The 19,743-nt window shown below is 36.7% G+C and overlaps 1 protein-coding gene across 1 annotated transcript in view; it reads left to right on the plus strand.

Moving 5' to 3' along the window:
* RUNX2 (RUNX family transcription factor 2) overlaps positions 1-19,743 on the plus strand; it is a 173,665-nt gene that overhangs the window by 77,468 nt on the left and 76,454 nt on the right. Inside the window, exon 5 of the mRNA XM_015812303.2 lies at positions 18,033-19,152. Within this exon, the coding sequence (XP_015667789.1) occupies positions 18,033-18,511 (479 nt within the window). The 3' untranslated portion in view covers positions 18,512-19,152. The remainder of the gene's footprint in view (positions 1-18,032; positions 19,153-19,743) is intronic.

Genomic DNA, 19,743 nt, shown 5'->3' on the forward strand with positions numbered 1-19,743 from the left:
TAATTTAACAAGAACTTTATTTGTTTGTGCCTTCTATCTGCTCTACTTGTTAGGCCACCCTTTGACCTGCCATATGATGGATTCTTTGGTGTATACAAGGCATTTGTATGGTTTTACGCATACCTTAGAAATCAAGGCATCCATATTTCAAAAATTCCTTTCTAATGACTTTGATGACATTCTCAAAATATTTTCTGGACACACAAATATTTGCTAACTATATGGCAATGACTCAACATCCAGCAATCATTAAGCAATAATAGTGTCCAAACTATTATCTTGTAGTAGCATTCACTAAGTATCTTTAGCAGCTAGTGTTTGATAATATTGGAAAATTATGTGAGATTTGAAATGAATATTGTGATGAATATATGATAGCTGATATTCAGATGTAGTAGTATTTGATAGTAAAAATATTGTAATGTGGATATTAAAAAGATCTGACAGCTGACATGCAGTCAGACATACAGTCTTGAACAAGTGTGCAGGGGCACAAAATATTCAAACGTAGAAATGTAGCCATATTTGATATTTTGGGCTATATTTATTCTCATGTGAATATGTAATGGAAATCCCTCTGTTCTCTCTTCTTGTATGCTTTCTGTGCCCTAGATCTATTAGGTGGTCCTCTCATCCTTCCATAACCATTTTGTAAGATACAATGGGGTACACTTGAAGAGGGAATTGACCAACTTGTGGATACCATTCCATCAATGGATGGACAAAGTTGCATACAACGCTTACTCTTGTTGTTCTGTACAAGACCACTGCTTAAGAAAAAAAAAGATGAGAAAGAAAGAAGACAGGGAAAGGGGACATAATCCGTTTGAAGTATTTTGAAATTAAAAAAAATAGCAGCACATGACCAAGCTTGTCTGGGTATGAAAGCCAAGAAGAGTTTGGCCTGATTAATATTTGGATGAAAATACTCTTAAGGAATTATGAGGACTATGGAATAGGCTGGGAAATGTAGGGGTGGGGGAATTGAACCACAGAAGAAGGCAGTGACAAATTCTTGCCATTTTGTTGGGAAGAAAACTACATAGATACATCTCTGGAGTCACCAAGATTTGAGTTGGACTTAAAGAAAACTTTAGTCTATATTTCTTATTCCAGTTTCTAGAATGGGATCATAATAGTAATAGGAACAGTAGCTTCATGTATCCTGTAACTGGGCACTTAACAGGCATAGAATGAAAGAACTACATTAGAATAAATGTTGTAGAATAAATACGATAGCATACTAAAATCAATTATAATAACGTACCATATTAAGTGTTTGTATGTGTGCACGCACATGCCGTCAAGTCAATTTTGACCACTGTCAACTGCCTGGATTAGTCCCTGCCCAGCAAGATTTTCAGAAGTGGATTGCCACTGCTTTCTTGAGAATTTCATTGTCTCCTTTGCAAAGACGCCTGATAATTCTATTGTAAATTAGAACTGCATTTGTGAAATGAAATTAACATTTTTATGAATTTAGATCTACATTTTTGGAATATAATTCTCACATTCTTAAGTGAAACAATTCTGTGTTCAAATAGTATTGTATTAAATTCAGACCTCCTCGCCTTTCTTACTTTCATACCAATAGCACATATATATGTGTGTGCTTAAATTGTTACTCAACCTATTTTAAAGTTACGTATACATTTTTATCTTCTTTATTCATACATTATATATTTCTTTGGAGTGATTAATGTTAGAAATAGCTTATTTTTGTCTTCTTCTTGTTACTCTATCATGATCAGTCATTCCCTTTATTATTTATAAAATGTTAGATTTTTCTCTTTGCATTCCCATTCTCTTCCCATTCTTTCTGTGTTGCTGTTAATGATTATCACTAAGCCCCTTTTTCTTCCTCTGTATATTTTCCCAGTTGGACAGCAGATTCGCTTCTTGGTTTCAATTACCATATTTATTTTTGTGTTATTTAATTCTTTTTTTTGCCTAGTGTTATCTTACATTTTTATTAATGTTCCTGGCTGCCATACCATTTTGAAAATTCCCCATAATTTCAAGTGAACTTGAACAAAGAAACAAATGACATTTCCTGCAAAGATTTCTAGCACAGCACTTCTGCATATTGTTGACAATACATTGCTTCCTTTATTGATTACTATTTTGAAGTAGAATTTATTGAAACATTTCCAATCAGCAGAAGTGTTTTTCGCTGAGGAAATAAGAGAGACAATTCTTTTCTGTCCTCCATGAAGGAGAAGAAAACTAACACATTATGACGAGACTTCAGGTTTCATGACACTGAATCCTACCTTTGGTTTTTAGTTTCATGTTTATTTGCTGTGTTCTGTTGCAAATTTTGTATCAATAGATTTTTTTCTTTGTGTTATTAAGGCTCCTGTTTAGTTACTATTTCTTTTCTGGACTCATGTGCATTTTACTGGTTTTCAAATTACTCATAACTGCATCATTTCTGATTTTGGTGGGAAGGGGCGGAATAGGGACACTATGGCATAAAGTTGTTTTGATGTTGTATTGTAGCTCTTTTCCCCCCATATACCTTTCTATATCCAGATTCATTATAAATTCCACTCCCATCACAATCTTGCTAAATACACTGTTTTCTTGACCTGCTCAAATCATAACTTGTTAGGAGTTCCTCTATTACTATAATAATATAAAAAACAAAATATAATTTTAAAATGATTTTTCAAAAATATAACCTAACCTTTCAGCCTTTTATTGGTTGCTTTGTCTAATACTTCTAATATAATCAGTTCTCTCTCATGAGATGCAATTCTTTAAAGTTTCTTTTGTCATTCAGGTTTCACTCCTTTTGATAGGCAAGTGCTACATGTGGTGGCCATATTCTATTTTATAAGTATCTGCTGGGATATGAGTGGGGCAGGTTATGATATATGCATGATGATATCAATATACATATTGTAATGTGTGACTTATGTACTATCAGATATCCCAACATAAATAGGTAACTGCAGCATCCACATGATTACATCATTGCCTACTTCTCAATCTTTGGGCCTCATTGCAGTTCTTTATGGGCATCATTATCTTGATCCGACTCAAAACTTGGCCTATACTTTCAAAGTACTTGGACTCAATTACAAGTGTAGGAATGACTCACCTTCCTCTTCAATCTTGGCAGAATGATTTCTGCAAGCATTTACCAATGGAGGAGAAAGGTCGTCAAGCATTCTAGACTTCTACCCGTCTTTCTTGCTGCTTTATGTGACACTTGCTGTTCTTCTATCTGCAGAGAACTAATGAGATAGCATGACTGATGGAACTGTTAGTCAAAGTGCCTTATTTCAGTCATTGAGCCACTTTAAAGCACGCGTGTTGTGTCATATTTCAGCATTTTGTACATGTGTTCAGTGAACACTATAAGTAGTATGATTGTAATAGATTTTAAAGTCTCCGGTCAACATAATGAAAATTTACAGGTAGTCCTCAACTTACAACAGTTCATTTAGTGACTGTTCAAAGTTAGAACAGCACTGAAAAAGTGACTTATGACCATTTTTCACACTTACGACCGCTGCAGCATCCCCATGGTTACATGATCAAAAAACAGTTGCTTGGCAACTGGTCCATAATTATGATGATTGCACTGTTCCAAGGTCATGTGATCACCATAAGAGCTGTGATGGTGCAGTGGTTAGAATGCAGTACTGCAGGCTAGCTCACTGCTCACTCCAGGAGTTTGATTCTCACTGGATCAAGGTTGACTCAGCCTTCCATCCTTCTGAGGTTGGTAAAATGAGGACCAGATTGCTGGGGGCAATATGCTGACTCTGTAAACCGCTTAGAGAGGGCTGTAAAGCACGTGGAGCAGTATATAAGTCTAAGTGCTATTGCTATTTTGCGACCTTCTGACAAGCAATGGGGAAGCCAGATTCACTTAACAATCATATTACTAATTTAACAACTGCAGTGATTCACTTAACAATTATGGCAAGAAATGGGGCAAAGTTCACTTAACAAATGTTTTGCTTAGAAACAGATATGTTGGGCTCAGTTGTGGTCATAAGTTGAGGACTATCTGTATTATGAACCTGAATTCATATATTTGTATGAATTCAGGTTCATAATTCCTGGGAACTTAGCAATAGTTCAAAATCTTAATTTAATCTATTGTCAATTTGCATTGTAAAGATTCAGAGCAGATGCCCTATAATATCTAGAATAAGATGTACTGTACTGCTGCATTATAGCTAGAAGTGGGTCTGCTGTATATTCTGCCCCATTTTCTAGTGAAATCAATTACTATTCATTCTATAGCAACAGGAAAATACTGTTTCTACTCATTTGGCCCACTTCTTTTTTCTGAAGATTAAAAAAAAGTCTTTGTTCTTAACAATGTGATCAAACTTATTAAGTAAAGGGAAAGAAGATTCACCTTGAAATTAAACCTTTTGCAGTAAAGACATCCAATAGAGAAGGCATTTTCATAAGATCTCCATTTTATATTCATTCATTGAGGATGTACACCAGCAACACACTTGAAAATAATTCATTTCTATTAATTTTTTTGCTGCTATTATTTTTTGTTGTTTTTATGAATTGAAATGCTCCTTTGTACTGTCAACCATTTTATTTCTCTATCTCATCTGTGCTTTTTATTTTGCTATTACTTTGGGAATTGTGATATAAACCTAGACTGAACTGGAATTGACTATAATCTGCAGAAGCCCTTGCTGGACTGCGTTCTTTACTACTCTGAGTCTTAGTATACTATGTGCCTGGTTGATTGTGGGTGAAGGAGTATCAATGGCTGCTAACAACATGAACATTATCTTTTGAAAAATGAGGCTTGTTTTCTGTGCATCGCCTTATTATTTAAAGAGAAATAGGTTGCCACCCTGGAATGGGAGATAACAGGATTACGTCTGCCTCTCCCTTAACTTCAAACCACTTCATTTTTAATAACACCAAGTCTAAATTATAACAGTGCAACATAATGTCTGGTTGCCTGTAGGAGTAACTGCATTGTTTCGGCACTTTCATTGTTATATTACATGATTGCTAATAATGGTTTGGCTTTCACTTTCCAGGCTGGAAAAAGCTATTTACCCTTCTTTTCTACTTGGACTCCTTATATAGTATCCAAAATATAAAATGTTTTCAGGAGAAAAAAAATACTGCTGAAGGGTAGTAGAGGCTATAAAAATGTCAGATGACATTTGCAGACTGAACTCTCTGTGTGTGTTAGTGCATGTATAGAAAGTAGCATTAAAGTTAAGCTTAAAATGCTAGATAGTATTAGGTATAAAATAGGAACAGCCTATTTTTATTCCCAATTCATCTTAGGCCTTTTACATCCACAAAACAATAACAATTGTATTACATCTACTATTGAACTAAGAAATTGTTATGTTGAGGACAGATGGCTATAAATCAAAATTCAAATGAAAATAACTGTATACTTCATCTTTATTTACTATAGATACAAAAATGGTCTCACAGAAGCATTCTCAAGGTAAATTCTCTATTTAGAATAACAATTGCCTGTTGGCCATCTGGTTCTTCATACTGGTCTTCTTTCCAAGAAGCACTTATTTTCATTCATCTAGACGTGCCTGCTTATTACTTTGGGAAATTGTATTAAAAAGTGATGCTAGTGATGATTAAAATCAGATCCAATATTGCTATCGAAGCTCCTTTGTGGATGTCAGTAAAGAAATAATAGTTTAGGAGAGTATTGTATTAGGAGAACTGGCGAATTCCACATTATCATTCTTGCACATTGGCCTAGTTCATGCATATTGCTTAGATGTGATTTTTTATCATGGTTTACTCAATAATTCATTAAGTTTTTACATGATGCTAAACTTCAATCTATGCATCACACTAACTGCAAAACAAGCCATCGTGTAGTTTAGCATTAAATGTTCACCAAGTTGCTACATTAACAGAATAACAGAGTTGGAAGATACCTTGAGGTCTTCTGGTCTAACTCCCCACTCAAGTAGGAGACCCTGTACCATTTCAGGCAAACAGTTGTCCATTCTCTTCTTAAAAACCTCTAGTGATGGGGCACCCACAACTTCTAAAGGCAAGCCATTTCACTGATTAACTATTCTGTCAGGAAATTTCTCCTAAGTTCTAGGTTGGTTCGCTCCTTAATTAGTTTCCACCCATTGTTTCTTGTCCTGCCTTCAGGTGCTTTGGAGAATAGGTTGACTCCCCTCTTCTTTGTGGCAGCCCCTCAAATATTGGAGCACTGCTATCATGTCACTCCTAGTCCTTCTTTTCATTAAACTAGACATACCCAGTTCCTGCAACTGTTCTTGTTTAACAATGTCTCCCACACTGATTTTTTTTTAACCCAAATCAGCTAGGGTTTGCAATCAGACTTGGAGACGGAGGGCAGGACATGTTTATCTTACCCTCTCCCCAGCCTTCTTATAATAATCATCTCCTCTGAGCTTTTTTCCCTTAGCAAGCAAAAAGATAAGTCTCATCCTTTTCTTACAAAACCTATCATTTGAGATTGGTTTGGCTTAAAAAGACAGAGAGACAAATATATGGGAGGAGATTTTAGGGTGGAACCTAATGTCTCCTGATTAAAGTAGGCAACGGCCCTGAGATCACTCTTAGCCATCACAGCGCAATACAAAATCTTTAGTATTTTCCAAGTCTCTGGTTTATAATTGCCATAAATACAATGAAAGAATAGAAGGGACCTAAAAGAGTCCCATATGACTATTGTTTTTATAAGCTTCACATGGCCATCTATCATTTTATGTGAAAATTGGAAAATGATTTTTACTGACCACACATGTTGAATAGAGAGGTCCATCCTACCTCCCAACCTATACACGTGTATTTTGCACGTAGGCCTTCTTCGGCATTGTTCAGGGAGGAAAAGCTAATTAAAACATTTCAGGCAGCTTTGCTGACATTAATGGCTCTTCCTGATTTACAATAAGAATATATTGATATTAATGCTGCTATTTTTAGGAGAGAAAGACAGACAGATGTATTTATTTCTGGCTCCAGTATTTTGATGGCCACAAGTTATTTGTATCTAGGTGTGTGTGTCTGTGTGTGTGTGTGTGTGAGTGAGTGAGAGAGAGAGAGAAAGAGAGAGAGAGAGAGAGAGAGAGAGAAAAGCAAAGACAGAAAGGAATTAATGAAATTGAAAAAAAAAGACTGAGACTGGGTTTTCACCTTCCCCCACTCCCCTTTGGCTAATCTGAGGCACACTACCACATCTGAAGCCACTTGGCTCATTATGGATTTCATGGAAACGGATTCGCTGAAAGTGTTTCCATATGTGTGTTCCCAGTATATCCCGGCGTCCTCTAAGTGGGAGTACAAACTTGCACACAGGCTGGAAATGGCTTCAGGATGTGACAGAGGAGTCATATGACCACAGTGACTCAGTGGGTGGCCTTGTCCAAAAGACACAGGCCCCTGTTCGTTGGCTTCTGTCCTAGTCCAGATTCAGTTTCAAAGAGGGTCTTCCTTTCTTTTTCTTGAAAGTTTTTAATCAAGTTCTTAAAGGCAAGGAAATGTCTTTCTTTTCCAAAAAAGGAAGTGGGTGGAGGGAGAGCAATGTAGTATTTGAATGAGATTCTAATGGCATAGCTTGTTCCTCTGTTCCTAAGAATTAGGTAGTATCTGATTTCACTGGCAAATAACACAGTGCAATTTATAACATTAGAAGCCAGTGCAGAAATTGGCAGAGTGGGTATTCTTCTGAAAAAACAACATGAAGTAACCTATTTTTCCTTACTTTTGGGTCTGGCACTATTTATCCACTCTGTATCTTCATATTAAATGTTCATAGCAGGCTCATTATGTTCCATCCATGTGTCTTCTAAATCATAATGAAATTCTGGTGAAGTTATTATTCAAGAAAATTGCTTAGGAGATGGGGGAAGGGCTCAGAGGAAGCTGAACTGAAACTTTTCTGCTATTTAAGTACATTTAATTTTGGCAACAATGTCAGCCTTTTTTTTTTTTTTGCCCAAGAAGAGTGCATAGAGTAGGGGTCCCCAACCCCCAGTCTGTGCACCAGTACCAGTCTGGGGCATACTGACAACCCGTCTGCACAAACAAACAAAGCCCCATCTGGTCCATGCACCCTCCGGTCCGCAGAAAAACCTCTCTCCATGGAACCAGTGCCTGGTGCCCAAAAGGTTGGGGACCTCTGACATAGAGTACCAAGAGATGGGTTGAGGGCCATATTCATATTTACATGTCCAATGCATAAGAGACAAATACAAACATTTAATTGCAAAAAAATAGAGCCAGGGAATAAGTGTTTGTGTTTCTCTTAATCCAGTAATCCAGACAAAAATTCCCATGTTTTGGGGGTTTTCAAGAGGCACTTTTGACTCCATAATCTTTAGAGAAGGAATGACCAGCTATGAAAGGGCCTGATCTGAGAAGTTTCTGGTCTGGAATAGTTCTTGTGAGTCATTCCAGTGGAAAGAGCTTCCTAAAGAGCTGTTGTTGCTTCATTTATTGTTCAGCCTCTGGCAACAGCAGTCCAAGTCAATTGGAGGCTGAAAAATGATCTCCGTTCCCCTATCTAATTTCCAATCATTGCAGATTATCCCATTTTTCCACTTGTCTGAAGTATCCTTTTTTTACATGTTTATTTATTATTTTATTAATCAAATTTATATAGCCACCCATCTCATCAAAGTTGACCTTGGGCGGTAAATAAGAATTAATAAGATTTAAAAACAAAAAAATGTACAATGTTAAAATTCTTATTAATAAATATATACAGAATCTTACCTGTCAGAGTCTCTGGATTAGCCTTCGCTGTGGAGAATAAAACAAAAGCAGCTACTTAATTTCCTCAAAGTTAGCAATAGCCATGGCCATTCCTTGATCTAGTTCTGAAATATGTCATTGATGGACATTAAAAAGCAAAATCTGTTAGTAAATGAAATTATAGTTTTAAATTGGTTTTTTTTCCTTCAGTCCCAAAATTAGCAACCTTAAGCAATGCAACAAAATGTGGTGAATCGTCACTTTGAATGGGAATGTTTCTTTTTAAAAGTTCTAGTCTATCAGACTAGAATCCAGACCTTGGGTCCATTATACTCTTCTCCTTCCTCCTGCACTATTTTTCCACTATTCCGCTTTACATGGCTACTAAAATCACTTTGCTCCATAGGGCTGTTATGTGAGCTTTATTCTGGGGACGTGGTGGGTGTTTTAAAAATTATTTTAGTTTTGAAATGTCAAAGTTCCCCTGCATATCTTGCTACCTCTCCATAATGGATTGTTTTGGTCATGTTTGTATTGGCACTAACTACAGGAAATAGCAAGAGGAATTGGACATATTAAGCAATTTTCATTGGCATATCTATAACAATATATGTTTACATAGTACAATGACTAGTGCTACCATTAATTTCTTACAGCTCCTGTAATATGCTGTCACCCATTTTAGTCTCCAGGAAAAACATTAAAGCAATAAAATACTTTGAAGGCAAAAAAATCTGTTACCTTGGTATACAAATTAGATCATGTGGAGTTTATACCCTGGAATAACATTGCAAATGAAGAGAGCCTAACTACCTACCTACCTATCCATAGATTCCTGTTTTAAGTATATGTAGAACATTCTTGGTCTACTAGTGCAATTAGAATCATGGGTTATATATTGAGTAAATATTTCTCAGCTCAGGATCTTCATGATAAAGTAGACTCTCAAAATAATCTGTTGATTTCAAATGTTTCTTGCTGCGCTGTATAGTTATACTTTGCATAATTAGAGGTGGTTGGTCTTCATTTCAAGGATAGAGTGTGAATTTTCAAGATATCTACTATGTATCGTAGGATTTATGACAATCGTGAACTCCAAAATTGTTTTAACAGACTCTTTGGAAACTGATGTGCAAGGAATGATGTGCATCCAAGGAAAGTTTCAAAAATCAGCATCTTCTCGTTTGGTGAGAATGCATATTTTCACTCATGGTTCTCCCAAATATGGGTAAACATGGGAAAAAATCTGGAATTTTGGGATCTGGTACTCATAGTGGGTTAATAATATCCAGCTTATCATGGTCCTCAGCCACAGTTTGCTCAGGTAGATGAGGCTAAGAAGACTGAAACAAGATATATGCAATGCTGGTAGGTTATCTTGGCGTGCTGGAGGGGAGAGCCCTTATGTGACAGATAATGCTGTAATTCCCCAGGCTGACCAGGTTCAGGAAAGTAGGCTCAGGCTCAGGAAAGCACTGGCAACTCTGGCTGTGATTCTGAAGAGGAAGGGCATTTATAAATTTCAAGCAAACATACTCCAAGCTTCAGGGGATTTCCATAAATTCTGACCAAAGACACCTCAATCTTTTGAAGGCACTGATACCCACAATCTCTGCCTTTGCTTTCCCTTGCTTGAAAATGAATAAACTGATCCTGGGCAGGCACCCTGAAGGCAGTGGCACAGTGGCTGCTGCAAATTTTTCAGAATCATCTTCTTTTGAAGACTCTGGCATAAAAGCTTCAGCATCTCTGAAGAGAAAATGACTGTACCCGAGCTCTTCCCCAATAATAAACTCACTGATGTATATATTTAGAAATGTTGTGGGACCACTAGAACCAAAATTCTAGTAACAGTTTCATTCCCTGTTCAGCTTCACATGGCTCTCAGATTTTGCTGAGAGCAAAAGAGATTATTTAGAACAATTTGAGTCAAACTTCACTAGGATGCATGTGTGGTATTTTTGGCAGCAATGGGAGGAGTTTGCCACTGCCTTCTTTTATTTTTATTTTTTTAAACTTTCCAGCTTTAGGGTTTCTTGGTGGTCTTCTATCTAAGTATTAATCAGATGCAATTCTGCTTAGTTTTCTGAGAACAGCCAAGTGAACTAGGAAAACCTACTTATTCAGGCAAGGAAAGTGGGAAATACAGAAATCTGTGTGGAATGTTTGCTGAGAATAACATTAGATCAGGCATATCAAACTCGCGACGTCACGTGATGTCGCACGACGTATCGGAGCTTTTTCACCATTGCCAGCAATGGGGTGGGCGTGGCTCCGGTATAATGAAATCGGCCCACGGGCCGGCGGTTTGACACCCCTGCAGTAGATGAACTGGAGTCTTAGAGTTCACTGGAGCAAGAAGAATACTTACCTTCATCATTGGAGATGCTACTCTAATTTATGGAGCAAAGGAGAATTATTAAGCCAGTTAGCCACCTCTATGGATGTTTAACTGTTTTATGTATTGTTTAGGTGGGTAAGCTTACTGGATGGATGAGCTTAGGTGGATGAGCTTTGCATCCATTGCTCTTGTGTCTAGGGAGATAAAAAAAAATCTTGATTTTGCAATTCAAGTATATTTATATTTGGAAACTTAATTCATTATTCATATATAGATATAAACATACATGCCAACCTATGTGGGCTTCCTTCCTCTCCCTCCTCTTTATTTTAACAAAGCTGCTGCAAATTTATTTTGTATGGATAATCTGAAATGAATTTTTGTTATTAATCAATCTACTGAAGTCTGTGTTTGCATGTTTAGATTGAAGCAGTTGGAATACTGTAATAATATGAGACTTGTTGAACTGGAAGAAAAAAAAAGGTGATTTGAAATGCAGGTTTCCATTTTTTCCTCTATAGTATATAGACTAGCAGGAAGGGGAAACTTGATGTGTGCTGTGAAACTTCTTGGAAATGATACTATCAAAACACTGTGAATGATCCCAGATTAATCTGTTTCAGTGCATTTGATAAATATAAGCACATAAGATTAGTCATAAGGCAAGGACGATTAGGTACAAAACACATGTTTGGGGTGAGTAATATAGTCACTATTAATATGAAGATCAACTCTATAAATGTATATAAAAGGACTGTTTGCAGTGAAAACACCAAGGGTTGAGCGTAACCTAACCACAATCTCTGACACGTAAGCAGGAAGGAAATGGGGAAGGGAGGAGAGGTTGTTGTTTTTTAAAAAAAAAACAACACATGAGAGGCTGATAGACTTTGTGGTAGAAGGGATAAAAAGGAGATAAGAATAATGAAACATAAAGGGAGATGTGTGTTAAAATGTGGCAATAGATGTTGCTCCATTTAGCCTCCTACCTTACTATCCTACTTGAAAGTTCAAGACACTGGCGCCCATGCAAACTGCATCTTTTGCCCATGTTTACACTTTAGCAGATTGTTTTGGGGAGTACTTAATGTCCCTTTAAAGCCCTCACCTTTTTCTCTTATTTGGATCGTCTAAAAATGCTGATGCTTACCTGGTATTTTCAGTGGTATTTGGGTTATAATCTTTTTGGTATGCAACTGTCTGAGACTTGCTGCTAGAGGAAGAAATGAGCATTTAACTTGAAAACTAATGTTTGTTTAGGTGTATGGATTGTCTGTTCTGCATTTATTTTTTTAGAAAAAAAAGTTATGTGCCTGCAGTATAGTGAGTTTTCCCATCACAATGACCAACAGATAAACACTCCAATTCTACACACTTATTTGTGTATAGAGGTAGGGTGAATTCCATTTTTGTCAATAGATATAGGATTCTGTGGATGGTCATGGAATAACAGCAAATACAGGTCTTCTAATTTCCAGTACTTGCTCCAAATATGTTAATCTTCAGAGTTACAAAATTATTTTAATAGTTGCGTAAAATATTATATTTTCTCAAATATTTTATTCTTTAACTTGACAAAAAATATGGATTGCTCTAGAAAAGGAGTGTGGATTCCCAAAGTTATCATATAAGGTTTAAGATAAATCCTCTGAAATATTTTATCTTTGTTTCTAATATTTCCGTGAAATTTTTTTTGATAAATAATTTCAGGCAGAACTTCTGATTCTGTCCATGGACATTGATATGAATATTATGTTGCCAAATATTTTATACTGCACACCAGTACATATCTATTGAGATGTATGCTCCAGTGAGCTGAATAGGGTTTATTATCTGATATTTGTATAATATTCTAGCGCTAGAGAGATTTTTAAGTCATTCACAATTTGTACAGCCAGCAATGAATTATGTGCATCTCCCAGAGGCATTTGTTTGGCTGCTGTCTCTCAGTCTGAATTGACTTAAGCAATTTTTACATTAGTTTATTAGAAGTTACTTCTTTATTAAGTCTGGAACCCAGATCCTAAACATAAAGCAATTAGCCCCAGTGATTTCATCTAAATTAAGTACAGTTGCTATTCTGTCAACCCCTACCTGAGTAGATATAGCTGTGGTGACTGTGTTTCTTTCCTCAGAATCCTACCTAATATATTTTGTTCCCTTGAAACACTGTCTCATTAAATGTCCTGCAGATTATTTAGGCAAATGGCAAATACATTTTGATATTTTAATACCACACTAGATGTGTGATTATTCACATTATGGCTAGTTGGAAGGTTTTATTGTTTACCATAGTAGCAGGTTTCAGGAATTCTGCTGCTCTGAAGGCTATTCTGCCACATTTCCAATCAATGGTGCCTGAAGTTTCTGCACATAAATTGGTTTTGAAAGAAGTGTGGAGAGGACAATTTAGATAGAATGATCTTTACTTCAACTTGCAAAATAGATTGGAGTTATTTCTCTGGGAACCTAGATTAGCTTTAGACCTAATTTATAATGAGCAGCTTTGCAGTGAGGATGTATACTATTCTCTTTGGGTCAATTGGCAATGGTAATCAGTTAATACAATGCAAATAGCTGCATAACTGTGTAAACTATATGAAGCCAGAGTATTATTAGCACAAACTACGCTACAAAACAATAACTCTCGATCCTGGAGTTTTCCAAATGGCAGTATTATGAAATAGGAACTACTACTGCATTAGCAATTTTTTTTAAGTTTTACACTAAAAACTAAATCAAAACACTGTGATTTGATTAGACAAGTGGTATATATTCTGGCTACAATAAAAATCCTTGGTTTTCTCTTTTGTTTTCCAGGCCATGTAATTAGTTCTCTGTGTGTTTTTTACATCTTTGAGTTCTTTCTTCCATTTTGGAACCATTTTTCTCTTGACTGGTTCTTTATAGTTTCTAATATAGTTTTATCTCTCTTCATTACGATTAAGAGAGGAACAAATTTGGATAGGATCCCAATAGAAACAAAGTTTTCATTGAAATTGCCATTTTAGTTGGAAGGAAGATTTGACTCTTCCCTCCATCAATACCTTTGTATTTTTCCCTTCTGTGAAGTCTTCTAATTGTTCTTTGAACATGGAATTGTAGATTGTGCCATCATGGCTATAAAAAAGTTGGCACTCACTCTGAAACTTCACCACTGGAGGAAAGATTGCAAAATGTAAGGTCACATGAATATAAAAAGCTGCTTTATAGAAGGTAATATATTTGTCCACTTAGGTAGTCGTGCATACTCTGATCACCATGGCTTTCTGGTCAGCAAAACCTTCCAGATGACTTTCTGCATGTAAAATGTGTTCTTCCATTGAGTTATAGATACTATATATCTATATATTTCCACACATACAAAAAAGAGGAATTCTTTTCCATGCTTACATTATTAATTTCACAATTTTTCTAACGTAGGCAAAAAAGGATCACAATTAATCTTTTCTGCATCTGTGGAAATTATATAGCAACGTTAAATTTCTCAATAAATATTAGTCCCTTTCCCCAGTATGAATAGGGACGCAACATGGTATGATTCTAAAATAACAACTTTGTTTCTGGGTGGTATTGCCTCTGGCTGTTGTTCAGTAGGCAGGAATGAAGGAAAAAGAAATGTGTGCCTGCTCAGAAGAGCCTTTGCTGTAAAAGCTACAAGTCACGGATTAGTAACAGACACAAGGAAAAGGAAACTGGAAATGTATATCAAGGGATTTTCTAAAAATATTAGAATGTACTTGTTAGATTAATAACATGGCATGCAGTTCCTTTTCTACTTATTCTTTACTCCAAAGTTAACAAACATGGCCCAGATCCAGGTCTGAACCCCCATTTGTGCAAAGAAGAGTCTTAGTTGTTTCTTTTCCAACTGCTTCCCCTATGAAATATGGCACTACAGTGGAGCAGTAGTTTAAAAGAGAGAAAGAAAGCCTCTATTATGCCACTGGAATTTTAAAAAAAACTTTTAAAACTTTTTTAAAAACTTCCAATGACACAAGTTTTAAAAAAAACTTGCAAACTTCAGGAAAGACATGATCAGAAAGGAGAAGATTAGACCTGCATGCTAAATGGAGAACAATAAGAGATTATCTAACCCACAGTCTGACTTTAAATTTTGCACCCAGGCTAGATAATTCATATGCTGAATACACTAAGAACGTGCTTCAACAAATGCCACAATAGGACTTTTTGAATGGTGCCCGCTGGTGTACTTATTTGCCTCCTTGCTTTGCTAGAAAATGTTTAAAATTGTTCTGAGTCAAATGAGAATGGGCTGAATATCTAGAAAGTAGTTGCAGACATATAAATGGGAAATGAATGGGGCACTTTTAGGGCCATATAATCAACTTTTGAGATTTTTCTTTTCTGTTGTGGGTAAGAGTATGAGGAAAATCATTCTGGGGCTGCTCAGGTTTTCTATTCCCAGCAGAATCTGTCTTAAAATACCCAAGCGCTCTCTCTCTGAGACTGGGTGTGGCTCAAGTTATAGCATCATGGTCTTCTATCATCTGACATTTTTCCAGTAAGTTTTTTGCTCACCATATATGAAAATATATTTGACTGCTGTTCTCATTGTGGTATATCCTTCTACTTTTCTGTCACCATCGCAGTCTTTTGGAGGATGAGTAACAAAACCGTAATATAGTGAACTGGCTATTTGGAAAGTAAGGTTATACCCTCACTTGAAAGAATATGGTCAGTGAGCTGAAATGTCTCCATGCAGCAAGGGTAGCTCGTGTATATACAAAATGGAGGGCAATGTGTACCCCCAACTCTATTAAGCCCCTCCCCTTAATATTTCTCTTGGCTCCAGTCCCTAAAGCTCTTTCAACATTACCAAGGAACACTTGTTCAATCAGATATGGTGAATGATGGACGATTGCTATGCTTTTCAATATTGGTCGTGCCCACATGTGTTGTTGCTGCTGGAGTACAGCTATTAAGCTACTAAAAAGTATTTGGATGGCCAGTTTAGAAGCAGAATGCTGGAAGGAAGCAATGGGCTTGGCTAAGGTTATAAACTGTAAGCAGGAAATAAAGTGAGCCACATTTGGGATCCTTAGTTTGTTAGTGACGATGTTTAAATCAACCACAGATTAATGCAGCTGAGATACAAATGTATCCCTCCACTCCTTAAAAAGTATTCATCTTCTCCCAAAGGAGAGAGAGTGAGATGCAAGGCTATATTTTCACATAAGATGGTGGTTCAGCAGCTGGTATCCTCTGCATAAAAAGACACAGTCACTGCTGGGTGAAAAGGCTAATAGTGAGGACACAGGCCATGGGGTAAGAGACTTATCTAGATGACCATTTCTTAACTGACAACTATCAAATGTAGATTTAAGTGAAAAGTGTACCTATATACTTACGTTAAATATACTACAATTGTCTTTGTCAATGATTCTGAGAAAGATTATTTGATCAACACTTGAGTAGGTCATTGGCAAAATATTTTTCACCTAATTCCAACCCCAACTCTGCTATCTGTGAAGTCTGTCTTCTTGAGTTGATGCCTTCAGCCTGGCTATTTGTAAAATGCTGTGTGTTCTTTATTGGGGTGTGACATATTTGGTAAACTGAAGCAAGTTATTCTAAAAATCTTCTAATATTACCATTTGACTTGGAGTTTAAGGATAATTTAGTTCAGTTAGTAGGTCTTTTAATTTCATTCTAAGCTTTTGTTGTAGGTACTGTTCACTATGGTTATATAAATTGCACCTGTATTTAATGTGTTCACCTATCCTGTCCTTTTGTTCTTCACCCCCACCCCCAAATATCAGGCCAGAACAGAAATAGTATTGCCACTCTTTAAAGTTAGTAAGGGAACAGGAGAGGTCAATTGTTCCCTTTCCTTAGTCTGCTCTTGCTTATGAATGCTTCAGCCTTCAGCCTCTTAACATCTTTAAGTTCACTAGGTGCTTTCACTTTTATAAAGTGCTTCCAATTTTATATACAGATTCAAATCCTGATTTTAAAATCTTTAATCCATTTTAAACTAAACTGTGTAACCATTAGAGACAGTTATATAAAGACAGATTATAAATAAGCATGAAAAGGAAGGTGTGAATGAATGAAAGTGGAAGTACACAGTGTTATAACTCATGGCCCTTTATCCCCAGTAAAAACATAGGCAACATTCCAGCTACACATTATTTTAGTACATTGTACTAAAATAGTGTTGCTATTTTTCATGACTCTTCTCCTTATCACCATATTTTCTGAATATAATCTATATCCTCTAAATTTGACTTTTAGCCACTGACTTCAAGTGAAGGGAAATGTTTCCAGCCGTCCTTGCTTCACTTCCAGTACATAAATCAGTTTGGATAAACTTCATATTCTTCATGGCAAGCATAAAATTGCCATATGAAGTCCTCTGCCTAAGTGTGTGCCCATGAAAATCACTGCATGTAAGCAAAGCAGACAGAGTTCTTGGGCTCCTCTAGTGGTGTTAAATTATAGCTCTCAGGAGCTCCAGTCAGCAAGTTCAGTGGTGAGGAATGTGTAAGTTGTATTTCAGCAGCTTTTGAGGGCCAGAGGTTCACCACCACCAATAAAAGCATGTTAAAACACAGCAACTGTGAGGCAGCTGAGAAAAAGGCTAGTTGCTACTAGTGAATGTATCAAATCGACAGCTTTCACTGATAAGTCTCCATTCAAATCCTGTAAGAAAGAGAGGTGTAAATTACAAGCAGAGGCTGGAGTGCAGGGGATACAGACAGGTGATTACATGATCTTAACAGAGTAGCAACCTTTGAATGCAGAGAGCTCTGTGCTGTGTACGACCACTGCTGATGTCAGGCACTATTCCTTTCAGTTTTTATGTAGAATGATTTGCTGTTCTTGTGGGGGGTTGGGAGGGACAAAAAAGTGGGTTTGTTTTTTCTCCTCCTTATTTACATTCTATCATCACGCTTAAGAAAGAACTGGATATTTACAGAATTTTTCCCCCATCTTTTGTTGCAATTTTTAGGTGCTTCAGAGCTGAGCCCATTTTCAGATCCCAGGCAGTTTACAAGCATTTCATCCCTCACTGAGAGCCGCTTCTCCAACCCACGAATGCACTATCCAGCCACCTTCACTTATACACCGCCAGTCACTTCAGGCATGTCATTGGGTATGTCAGCCACCACTCATTACCACACCTACTTACCGCCACCTTATCCGGGCTCTTCCCAAAACCAAAGTGGACCATTCCAGACCAGCAGTACTCCATATCTCTACTATGGCACATCATCAGGATCATACCAGTTCCCCATGGTGCCGGGGGGAGACCGTTCCCCCTCCAGAATGCTTCCTCCCTGTACCACCACATCCAACGGCAGCACATTATTAAACCCTAACTTGCCTACCCAGAATGATGGTGTGGAGGCTGATGGAAGCCACAGCAGCTCCCCAACAGTCTTGAATTCTAGTGGCAGAATGGATGAGTCTGTTTGGAGGCCTTACTGAAATTTTCTCTGCGGGGCGTAAAATCTGTCAGACAGAAAGCAAACCAATAAACAAACGATTGTCAGCTGATTATAAAGTGCCTGTTTTTTTGTTTTTGAAATAGATTCTGTTGATAAGTGCAGTAGCTGGGATGTTAACAGCTAATTACATGCATACGACATGAGACTGACTTTCCACATCATAGTTCCAGTCAATGTGGATCAAAGCACAGTTTGTTTTCCTCCTGGGAATGTTGTCTCCATTTTATATTTTAAAATATAATGATCCAACCCCAAAAGATGCCCATTCTGTCTAGACTCCTTTAAAAAAAAAAGCGAGTTTTTTTGCCAAGAGAGGAGACATGGACTCCTGCCAATTGTCAAGACAACGCCTGTGCTTTATTTGTTGTTCAAATAAACAGAAGCATCTTAAACGTCAGGTACGGTTGCAGTCATACAATCTCTAGGACCCTCACGCATGCACAGTGTAATTCACTCCGTGTGTTTGTGCACAGAAAAAAAATGTTTCCATTTATATCAGAATATCTTCAGCTTACAATAACTCCTCAGTCATCTTATCAAAGCCTTGCCTCTGATGAAAGAGAAAACTTCTGAAGTACTTGGCTTTATTCTTCTTCTTTTGCTGAAATAGCACCCTATAAGGTACCAAGGCAAACTTGTTTGTTTTGTGTTATACATTTTTGTGATTACCTTTGCCTTAGTCAAGTTAACCAAAAAAATTCTTGGGGAAAAATGTCCCCCAAGTGAAACAAACAAACAAAAAAAAAACCCCACAAATTTCTTATGCAAGAAAAAAAAGAGAATGGCAATATATCATACTCAAACCAAAACAGTATCAGTAGTATGTGTGCGTGGCTATCTTGTTTTATTTTATTAAGTTATAATGTGTACAAAATTGAGGTTATATGCAAAAAATGAATTGTCATATAATTTTAAAGAAATATTTATAATTATTTAATAATGTTTGGTCCCTTTAAGGTTTTTTATAATGTAATGATATGTTGACTTCGGTCTCTAAAAATGTCTGTTGTTTTTAAATTGTGGCAGCCTTTGACTGGTACAGAATATCAGACCATGCATGAACTCTGAAAAGCAGTTTCAGTATAAACTATCTGCAATATGTATTTTTTTAAATAATAATAATAATAATTAAATGCTTCCATCTCTAAAGAATTCAGGTATAATCGTACATTGGCTTAATTTATGAAGGAGGTACTGCTTTAATTGTAACTG

This window comes from Protobothrops mucrosquamatus, unplaced genomic scaffold (genome assembly GCF_001527695.2).
Source record: "Protobothrops mucrosquamatus isolate PMUCROS unplaced genomic scaffold, P.Mucros_1.0 scaffold78, whole genome shotgun sequence".
Classification (NCBI taxonomy): Eukaryota; Metazoa; Chordata; class Lepidosauria; order Squamata; family Viperidae; genus Protobothrops; species Protobothrops mucrosquamatus.